Source organism: Branchiostoma lanceolatum, chromosome 18 (assembly GCF_035083965.1).
Source record: "Branchiostoma lanceolatum isolate klBraLanc5 chromosome 18, klBraLanc5.hap2, whole genome shotgun sequence".
Classification (NCBI taxonomy): Eukaryota; Metazoa; Chordata; class Leptocardii; order Amphioxiformes; family Branchiostomatidae; genus Branchiostoma; species Branchiostoma lanceolatum.
The window spans coordinates 3718939-3743993 of NC_089739.1; the positions used below are offsets into that span (position 1 = coordinate 3718939).

General features: G+C 40.4%; 1 protein-coding gene across 1 annotated transcript; it reads left to right on the plus strand.

Moving 5' to 3' along the window:
• Positions 1-24663, plus strand: LOC136424184 (mucin-2-like). The gene is made up of 23 exons (XM_066412695.1): positions 1-314; positions 778-920; positions 1507-1622; positions 1912-2021; positions 2412-2592; positions 3965-5055; positions 7629-7806; positions 8521-9289; positions 9675-9843; positions 12365-12636; positions 13299-13500; positions 15569-15747; positions 16577-16778; positions 17428-17598; positions 19002-19036; positions 19800-19980; positions 20442-20546; positions 20929-21027; positions 21894-21937; positions 22146-22206; positions 23051-23163; positions 23826-23972; positions 24394-24663. The coding sequence occupies exons 2-23, from the start codon at positions 798-800 to the stop codon at positions 24646-24648; spliced, it is 4803 nt and encodes a 1600-aa protein (XP_066268792.1). The 5' UTR covers positions 1-314; positions 778-797; the 3' UTR covers positions 24649-24663.
• The last annotated feature ends 392 nt before the right edge of the window (positions 24664-25055 follow it).

Sequence of the window (25055 nt, forward strand, 5' to 3'; positions counted from 1 at the left end):
GGCGGCACCGACGACAGCGGCACCGACGACAGCGGCACCGACAACAGCAGCACCGACAACAGCAGCACCAACAACAGCAGCACCCACAACAGCAGCACCCACAACAGCAGCACCGACAACAGCAGCACCGACAACAGCAGCACCCACAACAGCAGCACCGACAACAGCAGCACCCACAACTGCAGCACCCACAACAGCAGCACCCACAACAGCAGCACCCACAACAGCAGCACCCACAACTGAAGCACCAACTACAATATGTGAACCTGATTGTCAATGGTCTGAATGGATAGATACACACTGCCCTCCTACAGGTACGTTGGTGTTGAAACTGTTAAAAACAGGAATCTTGTGGAACATTGATATGATAAACACGGTTTAAACTAAGATTGATAATAATTTTTGGAGCAAAAAAATGAATGTATATTATTCGTATGAAATTATCACGTAAGATAGAGCTTGAATAGAATTATGTCTATGTTGTAGGGACGGCTTTTGTCTGATATAATTGGAAATCGTCAAAAGTTTGATAGCTTGCGATTTTTTTAGGCTTTTTGCAAATGCCAATCATTGTTTTTCTTCCGCTGCAGCATTAGCTTATCTTAGATTCATGATACAAGCTTGACCTATTTAACCCTGCAAAATTGCATGTTGTCTTGTATATCTTTTCCTTCCATGTAGAAATTTTGCGAGTGGTCATGGGTACTTTAAGGTAAAGCAACATCTATCTTTCATTTGATAGTAGATGCCAATGTCTGTTTGTTTCCTACTGTTCAGTGTGTGAGGATGATAATGACATGCCATTTGGGGAATCCTGCTATCATTACGAAACGGAAGAACCAACAGACAAGGATTCTGCAGAAACAATCTGTCAGCAAGGTGGTGGCAGCTTGGTGTCTATTTCATCCTCCGATGAATATGTAAGTGTAACGGGAATATTGTCTTTGATGCCTTGGGAACAAATTACAATGTAGATATCAAGTGCTCTATCTTTTACCAAGAGAGAATCAATACATGATTTCTTAAATCCATAATTATAGTTTTATTATAGTTACGAAGTATCTGCTCAAGGATAAAAGGAGAGGTCAACCCAGAAGACCATAGTAGTGGAACTTATTTTCTTAATTATGAATTCATTGCTATGGACATGGATTTGCCGACCCTTTCCATTCATTTCTACGTAAAAGCCGTTCCCATGCTACATGTTAGATGAATCAAACCTGAGTAGTAGATACTTTAATTGTTTTTCACTTCGCGAAATTTTACTGAACTTTTATGTTGACTCTGATACAGGCAGCATCAATTTAAAACCTACATCTGAAAGTAGAATTTTCAACATATAAGTAAACGTCCCTCCTTGTACCAACGTTTTGACAGGTAGTCAGATGCCTTCATTGTGCAGGTCTTGATAAACTCTCTGCTACTAGGAGATACTTGATGTCTTTGGCTTCAGTTGACTTTCCAACCTGTTGAACCTATGCATTGGTGCAATTGTCCCAACTTCAGGGCATGATCATGGATGAATATGAAGAGAAAACATACTATCTGGGAGCCACGTGGATAAATGATGCTTGGGCGTGGGACAGCGGAAGCACTGACGGATTGGACCTTCTTACATCGCTGTGAGATTATCATTTCCCTGTCATTCCAAAATATGTTTAGCACTTGGATGGCTTATAAGTGTCCGTGAATAAAACGGCAAAAATTAGCAAAAGTTTGAAAGAAACTATAGAAAGGAAATCAATATCAGACGGCAGAGTAAAACTACTCTCAACACACGTGTCCTGTACTTAATATCAACTCATATGTTTGGAAAATAACTTAATTTGTACGCAGTTCTAGCAGGAATGTAGCAATGCTGAAATAACAACGCCCTTTCATAAGAGACCTTCACAACTATTTCTTCTTCAGCAATGCCCCTGATGGAAGTGATACTCAACGTTGCCTAATGATGAGGAATGGAGACCTTACAGCCACGGATTGTGACACTGCAAGGGAATTCCTTTGTGAGACACCTGGAGGTAGGAACAAACAACAAACACATAAACAAGAACGGTCCATAAATGATACAATCCAGTGTGGTTCATCAAATTCAAAACAAGATACACGTGAAAATTATATTCGGACACAGGACAATGTGTTATGATAGTTCAATTTAGTGCCATACTGTTCATAATGATTTACTTTTGATAGAACAAGTATGTTTGCTAATTTAGTACCAGTCTCTCTTTCAGGGAGAATATTAACCCTCGGGGAGTTGTTCAGGACAGTTAATTCACGTTGTCTAAGACCATAGTTCCTCTCAGCTCTTCCAAAAGTTTACACCATTACAGTCATACACATTTCCTTGTTACACATAAATGATGTTAAGAATAACGGGATGAAGATATATATTTATTGATTAATTTAAGAACAAGGCGAAGAGGACGAAGATGACGAATCAGCTCGAGAAAACGGATATGACATTTGTGAGACGCCAATGGACATTGAGTGCCGGCTCGTAGGAACAGATTACGTGCTAGGGAATGGAGGCATCTCAGATGACGGGCTCACTGAATGTACCTTAGAATACGGTGCTCAGTGTGAATACAAGTAAGTTCATGTATAGAATTGTTAGCCTACAAACATTGCTCTACAAGTCCCCAATCATTTGACCAATAATGTAACATGTTGTGATGGATCATATAACATTATTGCTTCAATCCAAACAATTTGTTGAATAATAAAGATAGCTTTTGAACTGTACTTTTCAACACTCTTAAAACTAAATACAGGCATACTCAACTCCAGAAGCGTTTTTTCCTAAAAGACCACATCTTTATTGATTTAAAATCAGCAAAATCGTAAAAAATGTATCACGAATGAACAAATGAATGAAGCCTTTATAATCAAATGGTTCATTATTGCCCATTTATGCGGACCGATGGAATGTGTTGCATGATGGGAACGATGCCTTAACTATTGGTTATTATGGGTAAATTGCTGAAGTTCAAGGTCAATTTTTGGTACGAAAGAATGGAAGAAGTACGCCAAAGACAGTAACTGAAGCCAAGCAACTGGATAACATTAAAAAAAGACATTTCAGAAAAAAAACACGCTAGCTTTCGTTAGTGACTAAAGGACAAACCTGGCGAACCAGGTTTTACAGGAAATCTGTGAATTGATTTTCTTATTTAGGTTAAAGCAATTTACTATTTAGGATGGTCCAATAGAAGTAAAACCAAGAACAGGCTGTATGCTAAATAGTCGATGAGCTCGTTTGTCAATTCGTAATTTCCGATAGAAGAATCAAGTTTAAAAGGTTAAAAGTCATAATGTTTTCCACATACAAGCTTCAAACATTATTTTCAAGATCGGCCCTAGAGTTCCACAGCACGCCCTATTTTTCTAAGGGCCTTTTTCATCGTAAATATTGGTTTCAATGGGATGTTTAAAATCAATGTCGATTCGGACCTAAAGCAATCGGTAAATAAAGTTGCTACGGCTATAAGTTGACCAACAAGTATCCAGAAATACAGTGATGTTTAATACTATAGAGTCAACCCAAGATTTCTGAAATACGCCCAACTTAAAGTTTATCAATAGGTTGTTTGCAATAGAATATGTAAAAGCTGCCTGTACTTTATCTGGGGGTGCTTAGGGGGTTACTAGAATATTGATGCTGTATAATGTAATTGCGGCCAAATCCAAATTCAATGTAAAAATGGCAACGCAATAGCGTTTTTGTATTCAACCAAATATAAGTAGCGGATCAGATCCACTCTCCACTGGGTTTTGATAATTTTTAACTTTTCCTTTATTCATGACAAATAACTTCACGAATTTATTGAGTTTACTGAAAAAATCCGTAACTTCAATCTTACGTGCATACACATTCCAATATCGAAATTGAAAAAAAACTAACTGTAGTCTTTTAATCTGAGAATTATTCAAACATAATTACTGAATTTGTCTTCAAATACAGTTGTTCAAACTATGAGGTACGGTACAGATGTTGCTATGAAATGCACGAATGCACAACGCCTGGACCAACCACCCCAGCACCAACCACGGCAGCACCAACAACAGCAGCACCAACGACATCAGCACCAACAACAGCAGCACCAACAACGGCAGCACCAACGACGGCAGCACCAACGACGGCAGCACCAACGACGGCAGCACCAACGACGGCAGCACCAACGACGGCAGCACCAACGACGGCAGCACCAACGACAGCGGCCCCCACAACAGCGGCACCCACAACAGCGGCACCCACAACAGCGGCACCAACGACAGCGGCACCAACGACAGCGGCACCAACGACAGCAGCACCAACGACAGCAGCACCAACGACAGCAGCACCAACGACAGCCGCACCAACGACAGAAGCACCCACGACAGCAGCACCCACGACAGCAGCACCAACAACAGTAGCACCAACAACGGCAGCACCAACAACGGCAGCACCAACAACGGCGGCACCCACAACGGCGGCACCAACGACGGCGGCACCAACGACAGCAGCACCAACGACAGCAGCACCAACGACAGCCGCACCAACGACAGAAGCACCCACGACGGCAGCACCCACGACGGCAGCACCCACAACGGCAGCACCCACGACGGCAGCACCAACGACGGCGGCACCAACGACGTCGGCACCAACGACGGCGGCACCAACGACGGCGGCACCAACGACGGCGGCACCAACGACAGCAGCACCAACGACAGCAGCACCAACGACAGCAGCACCAACGACAGCCGCACCAACGACAGAAGCACCCACGACGGCAGCACCCACGACGGCAGCACCCACGACGGCAGCACCCACAACGGCAGCACCAACGACGGCAGCACCAACGACGGCAGCACCAACAACGGCGGCACCAACAACGGCGGCACCCACAACAGCAGCACCAACAACAGCAGCACCCACAACAGCGGCACCCACGACAGCAGCACCAACAACAGCAGCACCCACAACAGCAGCACCTACAACAGCAGCACCTACAACCACTGCATACTGTGTTCCTGTTTGTATATGGACTGGTTTTATGAATGGAGGGGCACCAGGTTAGTTTATATTTTGACTTGTTTAGTGGCAGCAGTCAGTATATTGACACCATTTATGTTTTGAATATGTTTCGGAGAAATCAATGTGTCTCTGTTTTTATGGTCTCAGTTTTGTTTAAATTGCCTGGCTAAATTGTATACGTTTTTTACATTGGCAGAAATTAAGCATTAGAATTGGCAGCAATTAGGCATTAGAAAGAAGCAAATTTAGATCAACAGTCTTTAAGGATCAAACAATAGTGTTTCAAAAACTATTTGGCTAATATGCATAATTCTACAGTGATAGTGCTTGACCCATACCCCTCTAAATAGCTTTCATTTTACTCAAAACCTACTGTTGCATTGGGAACGGGTAAAATAAGTTTTGGGTATATTTTCCGTCCCCTGGACTCAAAGTATATTTTTTGTTAAATTCGATAGAAACACTTTCCTTTGAGGACAACCACGTGACAACCAAGACTTTGCCAAACATATCATTGCCAAATGTGCTCATTATCAGTTATTTTTTATATATATTTATATATATATGGTGCAAATTTGAAGCCAACCTATCACTTCATTTGCTCTTACAATTCAAAGTTTGGCAAAAAAAGTTCTTGCCAAGCTAAAAACACTAAAAACACTTTGCGTAAATAGATACCGTAAACCATTTCTTCCACCCATATCTATGAATTGAAACTAGTTACAAGGGAGTGCCAAATCTGCAGCTATGAAAGTTCTCTATACCATTAACTACCTCACTCCCGACATTATACTTAATCTGTAAAGGATATCACCATCACTATCGTTGCTAGTGCCTGTCTGGAATATTGCTCTCGTCTTTGGGAAGGATCTTCAAATGACTGTCTCCAACTATCAGACCGCATTGAAATGAGAATGTGTACGGCCATTAGCTATTGGTTGGTATCAAATATGGCGTCCCTTTGTTATAAGCGGAACGTTGACACCTTGTGTCGTTTCTATCGCGTACGTTCATGACCATTGCTCCGATGATCTCTCTCAGCTTGTCCGAACTTGGGGTCGTGTGGCGCAACGGCAGAGCGTTCGACTCAGAACAAAGATATCCCGACTTCCAATCCTGTCATGTCACCGATTTTGTGCCCTTAGGAAAGGCACTTTGCACGACTTTCCTCACTCCACCCAGGTGTAAATGGGTACCTGACTTCGGTTGGGGAAAGTCGTATTGAGGTCACCTGGTGGCGCCGAATGGCAGCCGCCCAGACCCTTGCGACAGTTGCACAAAATGCAAGTGTGGATAAGATATCATATATGTTGTGTATTGTGTGGAACCTATAATTCCCTGCATTGATTCAGCGCTAGAAAGCATTATTATTAGCCATTGGGAGCCTTTCATTCAGCTAGCATTTCCTATAAATCACACCTGGTACATTGTTCAATTACCTGTCTCAACGTCCTTTAAAGGCGACAGCTTCTTTTCATCGACTAAAAACCAAACTATGGAACTCCCTCGATGACAGCCCATCCTACATGTATGTACAACCTGCAAGCCTTTAACTAAATACAAATGTTCACCGCTTTATCTCCCAGAATAATATCTCCATATTTAATCAACTTATTTCAACGCCAGAAGTGTTCAAATATGGCCTTGCATTGAACTATTCCGTTAGAAGAGCGATACTTATAAAGCGGTAAAGTAAGTCATCCTCGATTGAGGTGAAGCATAATGCTTTTTCAAGTAGCTAGTGGTAGTGTAATGCGGGTTCGCTACGGCTGGCGTTTTTGGACAAGCACACCGGATCACCCCTACCCCTACGCGGATATCGTCATTTTAAGCATTTTAGTTGGTCTTTGTCGTTTTTCCATGATAGTCAAGCATTCGTTTGTAATCGTGCCCCGAACTGCGCCATATTTTATGTTTTTGACAATAATAATAGTTTATTGCAAGTTCTTCCCCATAGGCTAATTGAAAGTACATGTAACATGAAAGGACGGACAGACAATATATAACAATACAGCATGTGACTTTTCTAGTCTGAATACTAACACTAAATTCTATCTTATTTGGGTTTGACTTCTTTTTCCGAGACAGTGAAAGACGAATGATCCCACTTTTTCTATAATGTGTGGGTTTTGCGATGATAAGAGGAGAGTAGTTTTCTTTTTGTCAGTGGACTTGGAGAAATTTGGATAGAATTTGGTGGCCCCATGAAACAGCGCCTTTCTTTCTTTATCGTATAGAAGTGGCAACTTGAAATAAAATGTGTTTCGTCTTCCACTGTGCTTGACATGCAGTATTTCTTTCGCACACAGGTAGCTTTTTGTACCGCCCCCTCTCTATATCAAGGGGGTGGGCACTAATTCTGATTTTACTCATTGCTGAGCGTAAATCAAAATCATCTAGTTCTAACAATAATAACCCTGAGGGGTTGTAGGTCAAGAACTATCTTGACCTACTTGCAAAACATGAGCGAAATCAATTTCTTGACCTCTGTCACCGTTTTTTGGCCCTTCACTGGCATTTGCTCTCAGGGTGATTGGGTTTTTATAAGTACAAATGTTGCTGAAAGCAATAGATGTATTACCAGTAACTTTAAACTTTTCTGTGTTTCTAGATCCGAATGATGACGAGACCTATGATACCCTCCGTCAGAACTATACGTTCTGCGAAAAACCAAGTAAAATACTGTGCAGAGATAGGAATGCACCCAACGTATATATGCAGCCTGGAAATGGGGTCACATGTGACGTTGATAACGGATTATACTGCGACTCCTCAAAGAAAACAACTGGGTGAGAAGCCTCTATTTCATGTTCGAATAGGCACTGTATGATTCTAAACGGTTTTTACGACCATTTTCATTTAACAATCTCCTCTAAATCGTTTCTAATCAGACGGCAGAATTTTGTACACATTTTCTAACTGAAGTGATGATGATCTGACATGTCTAAAAGACCACAAACAACATCTTTTAAGTCAACCAGATGACTCATTTGACGTGTTAACATGCGCGATCGTTGCCTGCGCCTGTGTTGCCTACTTATGGTTTAATTCTATCATCTACTGTTTATGTGCACATCTGGACTCTAAACAAACATTTGAGTCTACCAAACATTCTTGAATTTCCCCAGAAGAAAGATTATCTTGAAAATGGGAAACCTTGAAGTCTGTGCACGTGAAGACCTTATACATATAACTAATATCTATTTGGAAAGAAAGGTTGGCTTTGACCGTGACATGATTTTAGCTAAAACTTTGAATGAAATACGAAACCAAGTTTCTTCCCATGTCCATTGAATCCACATACGCGTACAGTAGGTATAATGACCCATTTTACTTTTGACGAATTATGGATGACATTCTGCAAAGGTAGCGTAACTGTGTGTCAAATGACCTCAAGACTCATGCGTCTGTCTTTCTCCTTATTTTGCATTTCCACTGTTTTGTAATATCGTTCAGGTTCTCATGTTTCTCACAATTGTTTCAAAACCACCCACATCTTTCAGTTGCCGGGATTATGAAATAAACGTGCAATGCTGTGAGCTTCCAGCTCATTGTGTTACAACGCTAAGGCCGACAACAAAACCAGCCACAACAACAGCACAAACAACACCAGCACCCACAACAGCAGCACCAACAACAGCAGCACCCACAACAGCAGCACCAACAACAGCAGCACCAACAACAGCAGCACCAACAACAGCAGCACCAACAACAGCAGCACCCACAACAGCAGCACCCACAACAGCAGCGCCAACAACAGCAGCACCAACAACAGCAGCACCCACAACAGCAGCACCCACAACAGCAGCACCAACAACAGCAGCACCAACAACAGCAGCACCAACAACAGCAGCACCAACAACAGCAGCACCAACAACAGCAGCACCCACAACAGCAGCGCCAACAACAGCAGCACCAACAACAGCAGCACCCACAACAGCAGCACCCACAACAGCAGCACCAACAACAGCAGCACCGACAACAGCAGCACCGACAACAGCAGCACCAACAACAGAGGCACCAACAACAGCAGCACCAACAACAGCAGCACCAACAACAGCAGCACCCACAACAGCAGCACCGACAACAGCAGCACCCACAACAGCAGCACCAACAACAGCAGCACCAACAACAGCAGCACCTACAACACTAGTACCTACAACTGCCGCACCCGCAACGACGTGTCCCGATGTCTGTAATGTCATGACTCTGCCCTATGATGCTTTGTTACCACTCTTCCAGATGCTCGGTGGTATCGTAGCTACAATACCTGTAAGTATTTTTTTTATTTTACTGAGATCTCATTTTAGGTTAATTACATGTGTTAAACAATGCCGACCCATGCATACTATCATGTAAAATCCTCTTCTTCTACCTAACCTAGAATATTGTAAGAGCAAACAAATCTACTATTTTGTTTGAAGCTATGGTAGAATCTTAATTGTTTACCTTTCAGGCATCACTATGCTTGCCAAATTCTTACAATCCTGTGGTTTCCAGTTCATTGTGACCGGCTGTATATAGTGTATGGTCGTCCAAACGTTAATCATCATTACATAACCAATTCCTTTCGATCATGGTGAATGTATACAAGTCATGTAGATGTTGTGTGGGGAAACGAAAAGTTGATATTATGATACTTCTGTTTCCCATTTAGTTCAACACCATATGGACAGTCGGGGATTGCAAAACATATACCTGCTCAGACTGTGGCGTAGTTGTCGTTGACAACCCTGAATGTCCACCCCTACTTGGTGGTCTCTGTGCCAATGGCAAGATTCCGCTGTATTTCAGCGATGGATGTTGTGTACATTATTCATGTGGATGTGAGTAAAACATGTCCTTCCTGTAAGTTAGCACCGTTAATAAATACCAAACACATTAATTTCCATCAGGATACATCAGTCAGAAAATATGTGTCCAAAGGTACAGAATTTCACTTCAGGTTGCTTTTATGTCAAGGTTACAATTTAGCCTTTTATATATGAGAACAACCAATCAAATTGGTGTCGCCGGCAGCTTCATTATATTTGCATGTAGACATATGCATAGAGGAAGATTGTCTTTTTAATTTTGTCAACCTTTCGTCTTTATTATTTTCAAACCTTGTTGATAAATGATGAGCTGAATCAGCATGCCTCATGACAACATGAATTGTACCAACAGCAAATACCAATTCATTGGAAAGTTATACATATAAAAATGATGCCATACCTCAAAACTTCTCACCCGATACATATCCAATTCTCGATAGTAATGGTGTTATAGGGGAAGCAATAAGTGCATAGCTATGGTGCAGAAGGACGTCCTTTCGTCCTCTGAAAGAACTTTATTCACCATAGCTATGGGGAACGCCTTTATTGGCTACCTCTGCGCACAGGCTGATGGGAAGGCCTTTCGTAAGCACTTCAAAATGGCGGCTCTACAGACTACTACTGCTTGCTGTGCTCACGCATTCGTGTCGAAATTGTTAAAGATGCTGTACTTTTTGGAGTGCTGACGATCTACGAATTACTTATTGCCTGTCATGCTAACCTTATGATGGTCCTGGCAAGCTGCATTTACAATAATTACCAGCTTTGAGAGAACAGTTTTTTTTTTTTACATTTGGTGGAAAAGTGGAGTAAGTTATTTGTGGTCAGTCGTATGGTCCGTATGCTACATATCATCATATATTTCCACAAGAACTACTGCTATTTGCTTGTAAGCCTTGTGAGTACTGTTTCACCATCAGTTTGCATCAGGATTTTACCGTGCGGAGTACCGCAAAGAATCTAGTGTGCGCGGCCTAGCGGTAACTTATTTGCGACCGAGAAAAAAACATGTTCACGATTGAGATGAAAGAATCGTTTTATTTACAGAAAAACTGAAGTCGCTTTCATGTACCCAATATCGTAAGCTATCCCGGGTTGGAATATGTTTAACCTGCGTTGATTTAGATATGATTTATGAGCTCTAAACGCTTCAGGATACTGCCGTACGGAGTACCTCAAAATATTTAGTGCGCGAGGCCTTGCGGTAACTTATTTGCGACTGAGAAAAAAATAGGTTCGCGATCGAGAGTGAAAGAATCGTTTTATTTACAGAAAAACTGAAGTCACTTTTATGTACCCAATATCGTAGGCTATCCCGGTTTGAAATATTTTTTACCTGCGTATATTTAGATATGATATATGAGCTCTAAACGCTTCAGGATACTGCCGCAAAACATATAGTGCGCGCCGGGGCCTTGCGGTATCTTATTTGCGACTAAGAAAAAAACAGGTTCGCGATCGGGAGTGAAAGAATCGTTTTATTTACAGAAAAACTAAAGTCGCTTTCATGTACTCAATATCGTAGGCTATCCCTGTTTGAAATATTTTTTACCTGCGTATATTTAGATATGACTTATGAGCTCCAAACGCTTCAGGATATTGCCGTACGGAGTACCGCAAAATATTGGTGTAGTGCGTGCGGCCTTGCGGTGGGTGGAGCTTGCCAGAGCTATCATAAGGTTGGCATGACAGGCAATAAGTACTTCAGTGAATTCGTAGATCATCAGCACTCCAAAAAGTACAGCATCTTTAACAATTTCGACACGAATGCGTGTGCACAGCAAGCAGTAGTAGTCTGCAAAGCCGCCATTTTGAAGTGCTCACGAAAGGCCTTCCCATTAGCCTGTGCGCATAAGTAGCCAATAAATGCGTTCCCCATAGCTATGGTAAATGAAGTTCCTTCAGAGGACGGAAGGACGTCCTTCTGCACCATAGCTATGCACTTATTGCTTCCCCTATAACACCATTACCATCGGGAATTGGATATGTATCGGGTGCACTTCTAGTCTAGTCCGGTTTCAAAACAAGCGGGCTTTTTCAGGTTAAGAACCTGTAGGAGCACATCTACGGCTTTACATGCACTATACCGATAGATTGCAGCACACGGACTTAGTAATACATGGATTACATGCTTGCCCGCTTTGCAACTTTCAGTTATTGTTGCAGCAACAATCTACGGTCACCGTAACTTTTAGTTGTTTTTCCTCACAAAACCCTGGTCATACTTCCTGACTAAGAGAGTTTCTAAGCTTTTTTCTTAGAAAATTAACAGCACCTTTGGGGTCACATCAATTTGACTCATCGGTTCACTGATACATGAAGATCTTGCTTAATTTGGAGATTTTACCTTATATCTGAATCTGTATCTATATCGCCGGTATAACCGCCATTCAGCGTAACACACCAGATTCTAGCCCCGCGGTTTCATGCGGACCTTTTGCAGAATCTTTACTGAATTGAACATAACCCCCTCCCCCCTCCAATGTTGTGTTGCTTTAACTGTTGTTGTGATTTCAACAATTTGCTCATACAGGTGAGTGCATTGGTTGGGGAGACCCTCACTACCAGGGCATGGATGGAGGATACTTTCCATTCCAAGGAGCGGGCGATTACATCCTCTCTGCTTCGACTGCGGACAACCTATTTGCCATTATTGGCACCAACGTGGACTGTTCAACTCTACCAAACGCAAACTTCTTCTACCACAAGAGTCCCTATGGTCCAAACGACGTTGTTACCTGCACGGCCGCCGTGACTCTCCTTTACGGGGGGCATTCATTCAAGGTTGTTTATCAAGGTCTTCAGGTAATGAGCCAATTTTTTATGAATTCATTGTGAAACTTTGTTGATGATACAACTCCTTAAAGAGAATGAATTATGTATGTATGTATGTTCTTTGATGTTATGTGATATTTAGCATTTTTGCCTTTTTCCTCCTATAGCAAGTTTCTCCTGTTGTCTTTTAAAGATCATTGCGAATATTCGTCCCATGACGTAATAGTGACATGGGTTACTGCAAACTAATCAGTTTCTTAAATTACATCTTCACATTTATTACTTGACACAAATAAGCCTTACCAAACTCAAGTAAATATATTTAAGGTACAGTCACAGAGTGTTAATTTTCTCTTGAATGATCACTGCTGACACAGGTTTGACTACATATTAACAAGGTTGTAGAAAACCTATTTTCCTACTTCACACATTTAAGTACTGTACAAAAATTCATATTCCTAATGCGACTAGACAAACCTCCCATTGAAAAACACGTCTGTTCTTTTATATCTACTATAACCGTAGAGCGAGGAGAAGTAGAATTTATCTAATGATAGCCATATTCTTTTGCATATGCAAACTGTACTTTTTGTTTTGTTGCGACCTGTACTTAGCCTAGTGTGGCAGAAATGTGCACTAAAGGTCTTCATTCATTCATTAACTCAGAAGCTATTTTTGTCCCTTGATCTCAGATGTTCATTGATGGGCAGCCCACAGGATGGGGTACCTATAACGTGGCTGGGGTAAAAGCCATCAAACAGTTTGGGAATCCCAACGTCTGGTTCTGGATCGAGGAGTACGGGATCTTTGTTCAGTACAGCCATCTTGGCTACAAAGTCACGATCCGAATCGAGCCAGGAGACCTAGCAGCTCATGGCATACATGGCCTTTGTGGTAGGTCAACCTTTACAACTTTAGAGTCCATTCCAAGACACCAAGAGGGTTTTTAAATGATATTTGTAATTAGTCGGGATAATTTTGAATAAAAGAATATCTAAGTCACAATACAGCTGCATGCAAAATTATTCAACCCCCCTTGCATTTTGGACATTTTGGCAAATTGCAGAACTTTACAGCTGCATAATATTACTAAATCATATAAGTGATGAACAGATATGTTATTACAGTCTGATACCACAGCAAAAGTTAAGATTTTTTTCATAGTCCATCCAAAATAACAACTTTCACACAAATAGTATGTTGCAAAATTATTCAACCCCCTATGAGGGGTTGTCTTTAGTACTTAGTGCAGCACCCCTATTTATCTAAAAGCTGAATTCACTTGATGTAGACGTGAACGATAGCTTGTCACAAGCTTCTGGCAGTGCTCTTTGGGAATTTCAGCTTATTTCTCGTAGGTAATGGTCTCCAGCTCAGCAATTTTCCGAGGTTTACGTGTCGCAACTGCTGTCTTCAGATCCAACCCAAAATTCTGAACAGATTTTAAGTCTGGAGACTGTTATGGGTACTCAAGAACCTTCCAGGTTCTTTTTCTGACCAAACATGTGGATGTCGATGTGTGCTTGGGGTTATTGTCTTGCTGGAATGTCCAATGGCGCCCCAGCTTCAACTTTCTAACGGAATTGGTAACTTTCCTGGCCAGAATATCCTAGTACTGGTTTTATTTCATGATGCCTTCAACACGGTGGATATTCCCAGTGCCATTAGAAGCAAAACACCCCCAAAGAATCTCAGACCCATCACCATGCTTCACGGTAGGCAGGGTGTACCTCTCTGCGTATGCGTAGTCTTTCCTGTGCCAAACATACCTCTGACACGAAGGACCAAAGAGGACAAGTCTTTTTGTTTCGTTAGTCCATATAACAGTGTCCAAAAACTACTGTGTGGCATTAGTAGGTTGTTTTGAGCATACTGGAGGCAACTTTTCCTGGGGCATGGCTTCAGCAATGGTGTGGGTCTTGGGGTTCTGGCCTTGAGCCCTTCAGCATGAGGTGTGCAGCGCACTGTTTCCACTGAAACAACAGTTTCTCCTTCAGCCAAATTGTTTTTCAGGACTTTTACAGTAATCATATGGTTCTTGTCCACCTGTCTTCTAAGAAATATCACTGTGGCTGCTGAAATTTTGGCCAAGAATGTCGCCAGGTCCGTTAAGGAGTTGAAGCTGGGGCGTCATTGGACATTCCAGCAAGACAATAACCCCAAGCACACATCGACATCCACATGTTTGGTCAGAAAAAGAACCTGGAAGGTTCTTGAGTACCCATAACAGTCTCCAGACTTAAAATCAGTTCAGAATTTTGGGTTGGATCTATTGAAAGCTGTTGCGGTACGTAAACCTCAGAAAATTGCTAGCCGGAGACCATTGCCCACGAGAAATGGGCCGAAATTTCCAAAGTGCACTGCCAGAAGCTTGTGACAAGCTATCGTTCACGTCTACATCAGGTGAATTCAGCTTTTAGATAAATAGGGGTGCTGCACTAAGTACTAAAGACAACCCCTCATAGGGGGTTGAATAATTTTGCAACATACTATTTGTGTGAAAGTTGCTATTTTGGATGGACTATGAAAAAAATCTTAACTTTTGCTGTGGTATCAGACTGTAATAACATATCTGTTCATCACTTATATGATTTAGTAATATCATGCAGTTGTAAAGTTCCTCAATTTGCCAAAATGTCCAAAAAGCAAGGGGGGTTGAATAATTTTGCATGTAGCTGTATGTTATCGTTGCAAATCAACCAGAGTTATAGAAATAGTATCCGAGGAGGACGTTAGTGCCATGACGATACACACAGAGTTTCAAGAAGAGAATGTAGTATGGTTTATCTTCTCCCTACTTTTGTGTCTGTTAGAATTAAGGAAATATATCAGCGTGATCTTACCGAGCCTGTCTCGAATAAGAGAACTATTTCTATGCTATGTCCTGCATGATTTAGGAACTTTATGAATGATCCCTCTGTATTTAAAGACCCCTGATGTCCTAACTGCTTCTTTGTTCCAGGGACTTGCAACAATAACCAGACTGATGATTGTTTGGAGACGAACCCAGAGCAGTGTGCTTGCGAGTACCTGGTAGAAAATGGACTCGCTCACAAGAATGAGTGCATTTCGACATCACCACCTCCACCGAATGAGAACTGCACGGAACTTGCGGATGTTTGCGATGAATACCTGAGTGCAGTACGTATATCATACATTGCAAAAAAATGTGACATTGCTATAGTATCTTTGAAGGACTTGTGAATTAATGATTAAACAACAAAAATGAGTTGGGACTTACCCACATTTTTGGCTGACTCCGTCAACCTTGTTCACGGAATGAACCCGTCTACTCCTAGAACGTGGCGTCAGAAGCACGTGACCGTAATAGCGGGTCATACGTGCTAGATAACTTGTGTCGCCCCCCGTCTCTATGAATGACGATAAAGCGCCAGATGTCTGCAACTTTACAGAGGTTGATTTCACTTCAGTTTGAGTATAAGGCTGCCGGCTATTCATTCTGACATATAGAATTTTTAAATAATGCAATATACAGTCATGCACTCAGAGGAAGTTTGAATCTTATGTTCTCTGTTCAGATGTTTGGCCAAATGCCCTGTCATATGCATTGGAACGTGTCATATGCTCAAAACATAAATAACTCTTGCTACATCTTTGTTTCATGGTGGCATTGTGTCGCTGTACCGATCCCCCCCCCCCCTCGCCTATGTTCATGACTGGTGATGACGAGTAGAGAAGTTGATTATGCCATGATGAAGGGAGCTGGCAAGCTGCAGAGATATTGGTCGAAAACTGCATTTGCGAGCATGGAACTTCCAAATGAATTACCAACCTGATGAGGCTATTCACAAAGCTCAGAGTGAATATTAATCATATCTCAAGAAGAGGGGAAGTGTGAACATTTACCCCTCCCTCCGACCTTTATCAAATAACGTTGATATAGATCATAGCTTAATGTTCTAACCTTATATAATGTCTCTAACATGCCGATTGTGATTTCATATCCAAGGATCCCACAGAGAATGCACTTTTGGAGGAGTGCTTCAAGTATGTGGATCCGGAGACGTTCCGCCGAGCGTGCAGATATGACGTTTATCATTGTGTATCGGAGTGCCAGTCAATTGAAACCTTCGTCACTACCTGCTTCGAAGAAGCCAGACGCCATAACGACCCAATATGCATAGACTGGCGGATAGAATTGCCACATTGCTGTAAGTCTCCAACAACGGTTTTCCCCTTCGCGTCCATACAAGGGCATGATAAAGGCCAGGCCAATTCAATTTGTTCTTGTTTTTTTTTTTAATTTCAAAAGGATAACCCTATATTTTGATATACATATCAAAACAAAGGACCATAGGGCTAGGGGACATCTGTACCTTGACACCGCTAGATATCCTATGTTTCATCTTGTGCTCTTTCTTGATTTTTTTTACGTCTAAGACGTCCTATAACTAATGAAATAAGCTTCTGCAGCCGTAAGTCATATCAACATGATCTAGGGCACAAATATAACGTTAACTATCAAATTACTTGCGACAAACAAATTTTAGCTACACCAGCCATTTTCTTTCTCTTTTATTCCCACTAAAAACAACGCCCGAAAATGTTGACACTAGTGGTCAACTATCCCATATACGATAAGAGCTACGGATGTCGCCCAGTGAGTTAGTTTTGACTTCTTTTTATGAAGCAGTGGGAGATTGGGTGAAAAATATATTTGGTTGCTTTACTTTTTCTTTTCACTCAATGGACACTGCATAATCTGCAAACAATCTTGTACACTGTGATAGCATACATTCTTCCTAGGTCAGAAATATTCCTTTTCGACATCATGACCAAGGGTGCTTGTCCCTATTTTAGCGTTGAACTGCTCTGGGAGTCTGGTAGAGCGGTCTTGCACGTGTCAGCGGACATGCGACAATCCTACCGGCCACTGTGACGCCAACGACATGATACAAGATGCCTGTTTCTGTCCTGATGGGTATGTGCTGGACGAGGAAACCAACCAGTGTGTTCCCGAGGAGGAGTGCCGTGAGTTTGGAATCTTCTTTTTAACCAAAAAGTTTCGATCCAGAAAAGAACAAGTCAATTGACAATTTAATTTACTGGTGATATCAACACATGGTTCAGGTGTTTATAAATTTTACTGACCTACTGTAAGGCAGAATGCATTTTCAGCGAGTACGGTTGTCAATTTACTACTAATTAGCTTTTGTTTGTTTGTTTATTATTTCGCACATAAAAACAGAAAACAATGATAAATCAATTAGAAATACAATAAGAACGTGCATGAGGAGGAAAGAAACCTGCAAGGCTTATAGAAGCCCTCCTCCTTTTAACTTAACAAATGTCGATTACAAAAATAATATGATAAATAACGAATAAAGGTATACCAAATAATGAAATAAGCATAATAAACAACTATATAACAAAAAATCGAATACTGATAATATAATACAGATTAAACGTAAGAAATGAATTATTAACGAAGACCAGAAATATGTTTAGAAGTAGTTGGGATTTCATAGGAGATGCTCTCGAAGATTACATTTGAAGGTTATCACAGAAGTAAAACTCTTTAGGGGGGAGGGGAGACTGTTCCAGATATTGATGCATTTGAACTTTACACTCATTTGGGCTAAAGAAGTTCTGAATAGGGGGATGAGTAACTTTGAGCTTTGACGTGTTTGGTAATTGTGAAACTGGGAGCAAAAATTGATTAAGTCTTCAAAAGTATCAGGCAGATTATGGTTAATGAACTTGGCTGTGAAAAGAGCAAGTTGAAATCTGTTTATGTCAAAAATATTCAAAATTCTAAGTTTTTCAAATAGAGGTAGAGAGTGCGTGTAGAAATTTGAACCAGAAGCGATGCGTACAAATTTTTTTTGGAGAATTAATATTGGGTGAAGGGTAGTTCTGTAGGCATTACCCCAGACAATATTACAATAGATGAGGTAGGGGTAAACTAAACTGTTATATATCGTAATAAAGGTTTTACGGGTTATAAAGTGACGGATTCTCCCCAGGATTCCTATAGTTTTTGAAATTTTATTAGCTACCATGGCAATGTGGCTTTAAACATTGCTAGAGGAGATTGATGGAGTTAGCTGTGCAACGATTAGGTGAGTTTAAAGGGGAACTCTACAGTTAATAAATATGTAAAATTACCAGGAGCAAGGCGACAGACGCCACCGAAACGTCGTTGGAATAAAACACTTGGTTGTGTATAAAGAGTATTTTCATTCATTGAGTTACCAACCTGATGAAAGTATTCCAGGCTAATGTTATGCAGTCTAGAATTGTTGATAGTGGAGATATCATGATGAAAATACACTTGCATTTGGGACATTTACTGAAATATCTGCCTTCTTTCGTCATCATTGATTAAAGATGCTGCCAATAACATCTTCTATGGTAATCTGCTTTATCTACAGTGCACTGTGTAGACGATCAAGGCAACCATGTGGCGGTAAGAAATACTTTTACTATCATCAAAGGATGTTAAGTTACTTTACGATGGTAAGTGTGCACACTACAAAGATTAAGTTAGAAAGAAACATCTTAATTTAACAAGGGCATCTGTAAAATGTGCTTCACTCATAGATTTAAGAAATTAACATTGCAATTGAATGACAATAATTAATCTCGTTTTTGTATATAAGGACATCACCAATTAAATTGCTTGCTGATTCAAACTTCCCTTGCAGACTGTTACTGTTTGCTTGTTCGTTTGTTTTTATTTGTTTGTTTATTTGTTTTAACGTAACGGTCAACACGTAATAAAACCCGAAGCCCACTTCAAAGTTACTGGTTACATGAGTAAAACTGGGACAGCATTTCTTCTCCCTAGGTCAGAGGTATTTATGATTGAGACAAGCTCGACTCACTGAGAGTGAGGACTAATCGACCTAATATAAAAAGAGTACGAAGGCTACTCTGGAAATTGCCTACTACATTAAGACCGGAATATAGTTTTGATCCACTGCGTTTTTATGTTCATCTTCTAATTAAATATTCTTCTTCGTTGAATAAATTCATCAGTCACGTTTTCTTGACAGTTACGAGAACATTCTTCGAACAGTGACTTAGAAAATGGTAGCGAAAATACGCACCTCCAAATTTTCGACGACTCCTGTCCGTCTTGTTCATGGATATTCTTCTGATTCGTAGAACCAGCACATTAACTTGGTGCCGTCTGATGTACATGTTTGCGATTGCTTCGTATCCCCCAGGTCAACTCCACATGGGTCCCAGGCGGTGACAGTTGCCAGATCTGTACTTGCTATGGTCCCAACAACTTTGAGTGTGACCATGTGTATTGTGACCCGTATGTGGAGCCAGTCTGCGAAGGATACTGTAAAATCTTGAAGAACGTGGAAAACTTTGACCCTTGCTGCCCAGAGTACGAGTGTGGTAAGACTGTCTTCTCTTCGTGTACTTACGTTCACCAACTTTGTAGATGTTGAAATATCTAGATGAGGAAATGCATGTGATCCGATTCATCTAAGCTGACCATAATTTGGCTAGAAAAAGGATGTATATGGCCAACTAAGGTTACCCATCTCTCTCTCTCTCTCTCTCTCTGTCTCTCTCTCTGTCTCTCTCTGTCTGTCTCTCTCTCTCTCTCTCTCTCTCTCTCTCTCTCTCTCTCTCTCTCTCTCTCTATATATATATATATATATATATATATATATATATATATATATATATATATGTTTGAATATGTATTTGTATATATGTTTGAATATATATTTATACATATATATATATATATATATATATAGATATATATATATATATAAATATATATATATATATATATATATTATATGTTTTGATATTTACATTACATAAAAAAGTATAATTGTTTCTAGTCTGTGAGAATCCCTGCGAACCTCCGGATGTTCCCGTTTGTGGCTATGGGCATGTTCCAATCAACGTACAGGAGCCAGACGACTGCGCACCAGTCTATGACTGCAGTAAGTGACTTTGATTTGAACATGGCGTCGCTTTTGTTTTTCAATCATGACTAATAGACTAATACAAATTTAATAATCAATTCTGTAAAAAGCCTTTTAAAATGATATATATATATATATATATTTTATATGTAATCTTCTACTAATATTCTTGTGCCTTTAGCACATTGTTACCAACAGAGTAGTTAATGTTGGCAGATAACATAATTGCTTATGTCAAATGAATGTTTGATTTTCATGATCACATGAATGGCTTCATAATGTATTGCAATCCTAGTGATTTATTCAAATGCCTAGATTGAGTTGTGTGTTGTTATAAATGTAATGTGTGCATATATATTTTCCAAACAAATGATTAACTGTCTATGTTTTAATTTAACAGTCTGCGACACTAGTACGTGTGACCCGACCATGCCTGTATGTAATCCCTTTGAGGAACTACAAGAAACCCCAACCGACTGTTGTTCCATTTACACCTGTGGTGAGTAGTATATGTTATTTTGTAACGAGATGTACTTTTGTTTTAAGGGCTTCATGCTTGAGGTTTTCTTTATGATTGACATCTATGGTAGATGGTTCGCACGTGGCATTACAATGGCCTGGTGGCTAGAGTCTACCGTACATTCGGGATCTCGTTGTTTTAAACTCTGACCAAGTGATAGGTCAAAGAGTTTAGAATGGTACAATATTACTGCTAACATCTCTATTAAGCATTATGTGCACTAATAAACGTTACTACTACATGTAGCCCCGACTGTAGTTGTATGTGTGGCCCCATCAATGGCTATAGAAACGAAGCAACGCCCCTACACATCAAAATATGTGAGAAGTTGAGAGTTGTGCGTGTTGATTGAATAAATTGTATCCGAGTTCTAGTCGATTTCTATTCAGCTGTGTCTGTAAAGATGGAGTGTCTGCCTACCCGCAACCTTTAGGTTTTTGCGTGTTTTTTTTATTCATTATGAGGTAAGAATGTCTTTAGAAATAGTCAGCTGTATCTAATTAGCATTCTGCACTGATAAAAGTTGAGCGCACGTTACTACTAGCCCCATTGTAGTTGCATGTGTGGCCCAGTGGCTATAGAAACGGAGCACCACCCCAACACACCAAAATGTGTGAGAAATTGAGAGCTGTGATAGAGTAAATAAATCATTTACGAGATCGAGCCCCACGTCAATGTCTATTTAGCTGGGTCTATAAAGATGGGGAGTCTGCCTACCCGTAATCTTTAGTTTTCTTAAAAAATTTTGTCCATTCTATAAGTGGTAACGTTATTTGTGGTCATATTGTCTTTAGAAATTGTCATCTGTATCTGAGAATGACTGATTTATTGTTCTTATCCTACAGTGTGTGTCGATTGTCCATTGCCACCAAACATAACATGTGAAGCTGTAAGTTTTCGTCGATTTTTTTAATCACACAAGTATTTAGAATGAATTGTAACACGTTGAAACATTTGTCATACTCTTCAACGTATATTCATCTCTAATGAGTACAATAAAAGATCACATATTTCTATAAATACCATAACGTAAAGTATGTAAAATGAGCTTCCTGTTCTCAGAAGAAAAGTATGACATTCAAAATTTTCTTTTTCAGGGTTATGAAGTAGTGGAGGTGCCTTTCAACTTTGGGTGCAACTGCACTACCAATGAATGTGGTAAGTTTCGTTGAGCATCTACATGCACAATTGGACGAAAATGAGAATTGTATTCCCAACCGTGATCCCTTATGCCGTTTCAGAATCAAGAGGCCTTTTATGAAATACAACAGTAACCATAGCTGTGACCAATTACCATAAGGGACATATTTCAAACTGCTTAAGCACCTAGCGTTATAACTCGTTTTGTTTGTTAGTTTCATTTTGTTTCCAATTCAATTATTTGTATTTGTCTATTATGGTATTTTTTCCTTTTTGTATATGTAACTTTTAGTTATTATTATCATTTGTTGTACATTTTGCAATTGTTTTTATTATTGTTGTAGTTGTTAGTTTAGATTTCTCTTGATTTGTTTCTAGGGAGTCGGCCCTGTAGAGGCTATAACACCTGTTGCCGACTCCCTTTAGATTGTATCTGTAAACTGAATGAATAAAAACAATAAATTCCGAGGATCCAGCTCGAGCCCCTCATTGTCTAGTCTTGCTGCGCTTTGTATTTGTCCATAGCACATGACATTAAGCCTTTGTTTTGGTTTATGGAGAAGACTCGGAAGTTGAAATACCATAGGTTAAAGAATCCAGCGTACTTGCCCGTACGAATGGTGTTCTTGACAAATAATGCGAGACATTGCACTACTAGCTATAGTCAACAGGAAAAGAAGACATTATAAAGTTTGATACTTAACTTCAACACGAAGCAAAAGTTCATCACCTCAAATTTTCGGTCGTTCTTACGCCGACCTTCTTCGGGAGTGATTAGATTACTCCGAGGACGTGAGGAAAAGAAGACATTATGAATAGTACACGACTATTTTACGTATCTGTACCTTGTACCTTTTCTCAGAGCCACTACCAGACTACTGTATCTATGAAGATTCTGACTTTGTGGATTACATTATCGGACTGGGAATTCCTCTACCTCCCGGCACACCAATGCCAACACCAACATTCTACCTGGTAAGGAACCTTAGATTTATTTGTGAAGAACATCAGAGACGATGTAATTGCTACAGAATCGACTAGAAAACTTGCCATCTTTGTTTCAAATACACCAATGTGTACTGGTCGTGGAATAAGCTTTCTCGTGATTGCTTCCCTGAGAGGTACACTCTTAAACTTTTCAAGTCAAAGGTGAAAAGTGAAACACGTCGTGAAATAACAAACATCTGCCATCAAAACCAAGTTAGTTTAACACAAAACATATTGAGTGGCTGTCAATGAGTCTTGTTTGTGGTCAACTGAAGAAGATTATTTTTAAACACTCATTATCATCAGAATGACTTCATGGAAAGAGTTAAATTCTTTATTGGCTCAAGAAACATCCCCAGTGGCGTCGGCGTGGTGTAACGGTTAGAGCATTGGACTCAGAACCAATAGGTCCCGGGTTCGATACTCACCATGCCCCGACGTTGTGCCCCTGGGAAAGGCACTTTACACGACAATCCCTGACGGTAGAGTGACGCCCATCGAACCACTTGGGCTAATCTGTCAAAATGTGTGCCAAAACCACACTACGGATTGGGTGCACCAATGTGCCAACATCTGCACATTGACATCTACCAAGAACCGTTAAATTTGTTTGCTTTTTCATGAAACATCCCCTTCTTTGACATGTTTAGCCTGGAGACGTCTGGACTGCAGCCTTTGAATGTGTACAATGCACGTGTCTGGAAGCAGTGGAAGAAGAAAACCACGAACATGGGGGTACCCTGCATCAAATCGAATGTTACCCTACGGAAGAGTGCAATACAACCTGCCCGATGCCAGTGAGTGGCTATCTTTATTTTCTGAAGTAAATTTTCTGTCCATTTTTTCATATTGTTGAACCATCCTTCTATTATATTCAAGGACTTCATTGCACCGTACTATTTGGTGTTGAAAATCTGTCGTCTTCTAATTTATTTTCTGAAGTCAATTTTCAGTTTATTTTTTCACATAGTTGAACCATCCTTATGTAATATTCAAGGGCTTCATTGCACCGTACACAAATACCATCTTTGGTGTTGCACTACTATTTGGTGTTGCAAAGTTGTCGTCTTTTAATTTCTAACGCACTTCATAGCTGTCAGCCATGTTGTTGTTTGCATCATGTAAAGTACCAAATAGATAGAAAGTGGCAGATAACAAGAAATATCATATTCGGGATGCACCATTTCCTGACTATTTTTGTGCTTGATGCTATTTCAGTGTATGACGTATGTACCAAGCAATCTGCCGGGAGTATGCTGTGGACAATGTGAAGAAATTCCTTGCTGTGTTGTTGATTTGTCTGGCGAGGAAATATTCCATGACGTAAGTTTCTTTTCTACGCGTGTTTTGTTAATTCATTATCAGCATAAAGCCAGACAGCCATGTAGCAGACCCCCCTTTCTGATATCGATTATGAGGGCGACACCATTGGTCTGTCACGCAAGTGCAATCGAACACTTGTTTGTACAATAATTACATTACAGATAGGTGTGGGCTTTTTTAAGAGTTTTTAGTTTTGGATGTCAAAAATATCCGCAGTGAGAAACTTTTATAATGTTTCAATACTGGCATCATGACATTTTTAACTGAATGTCCCCACTTTTCCATGTATTTGGTGACACACGACCTGGTCGGTTCCTATAACTACCGAATCAGCATTGCACTAACTTTTCACTTGTTTGTTCGTTTGTTTGTTTATTTTACAAGACGAAGTTGTGTATTCAGTCTTGTTCAACCGGTATAACACACGATATCATACTTTATGTCATGCCTGGGCCTGATACGGGTGTTCCGGACCGTGTGATAACTATCCGGATCACATAGGGTTCGGGAGTGTTATCACACAGGCTTCCATAGAATATTTCGAATGCATTTCGAGC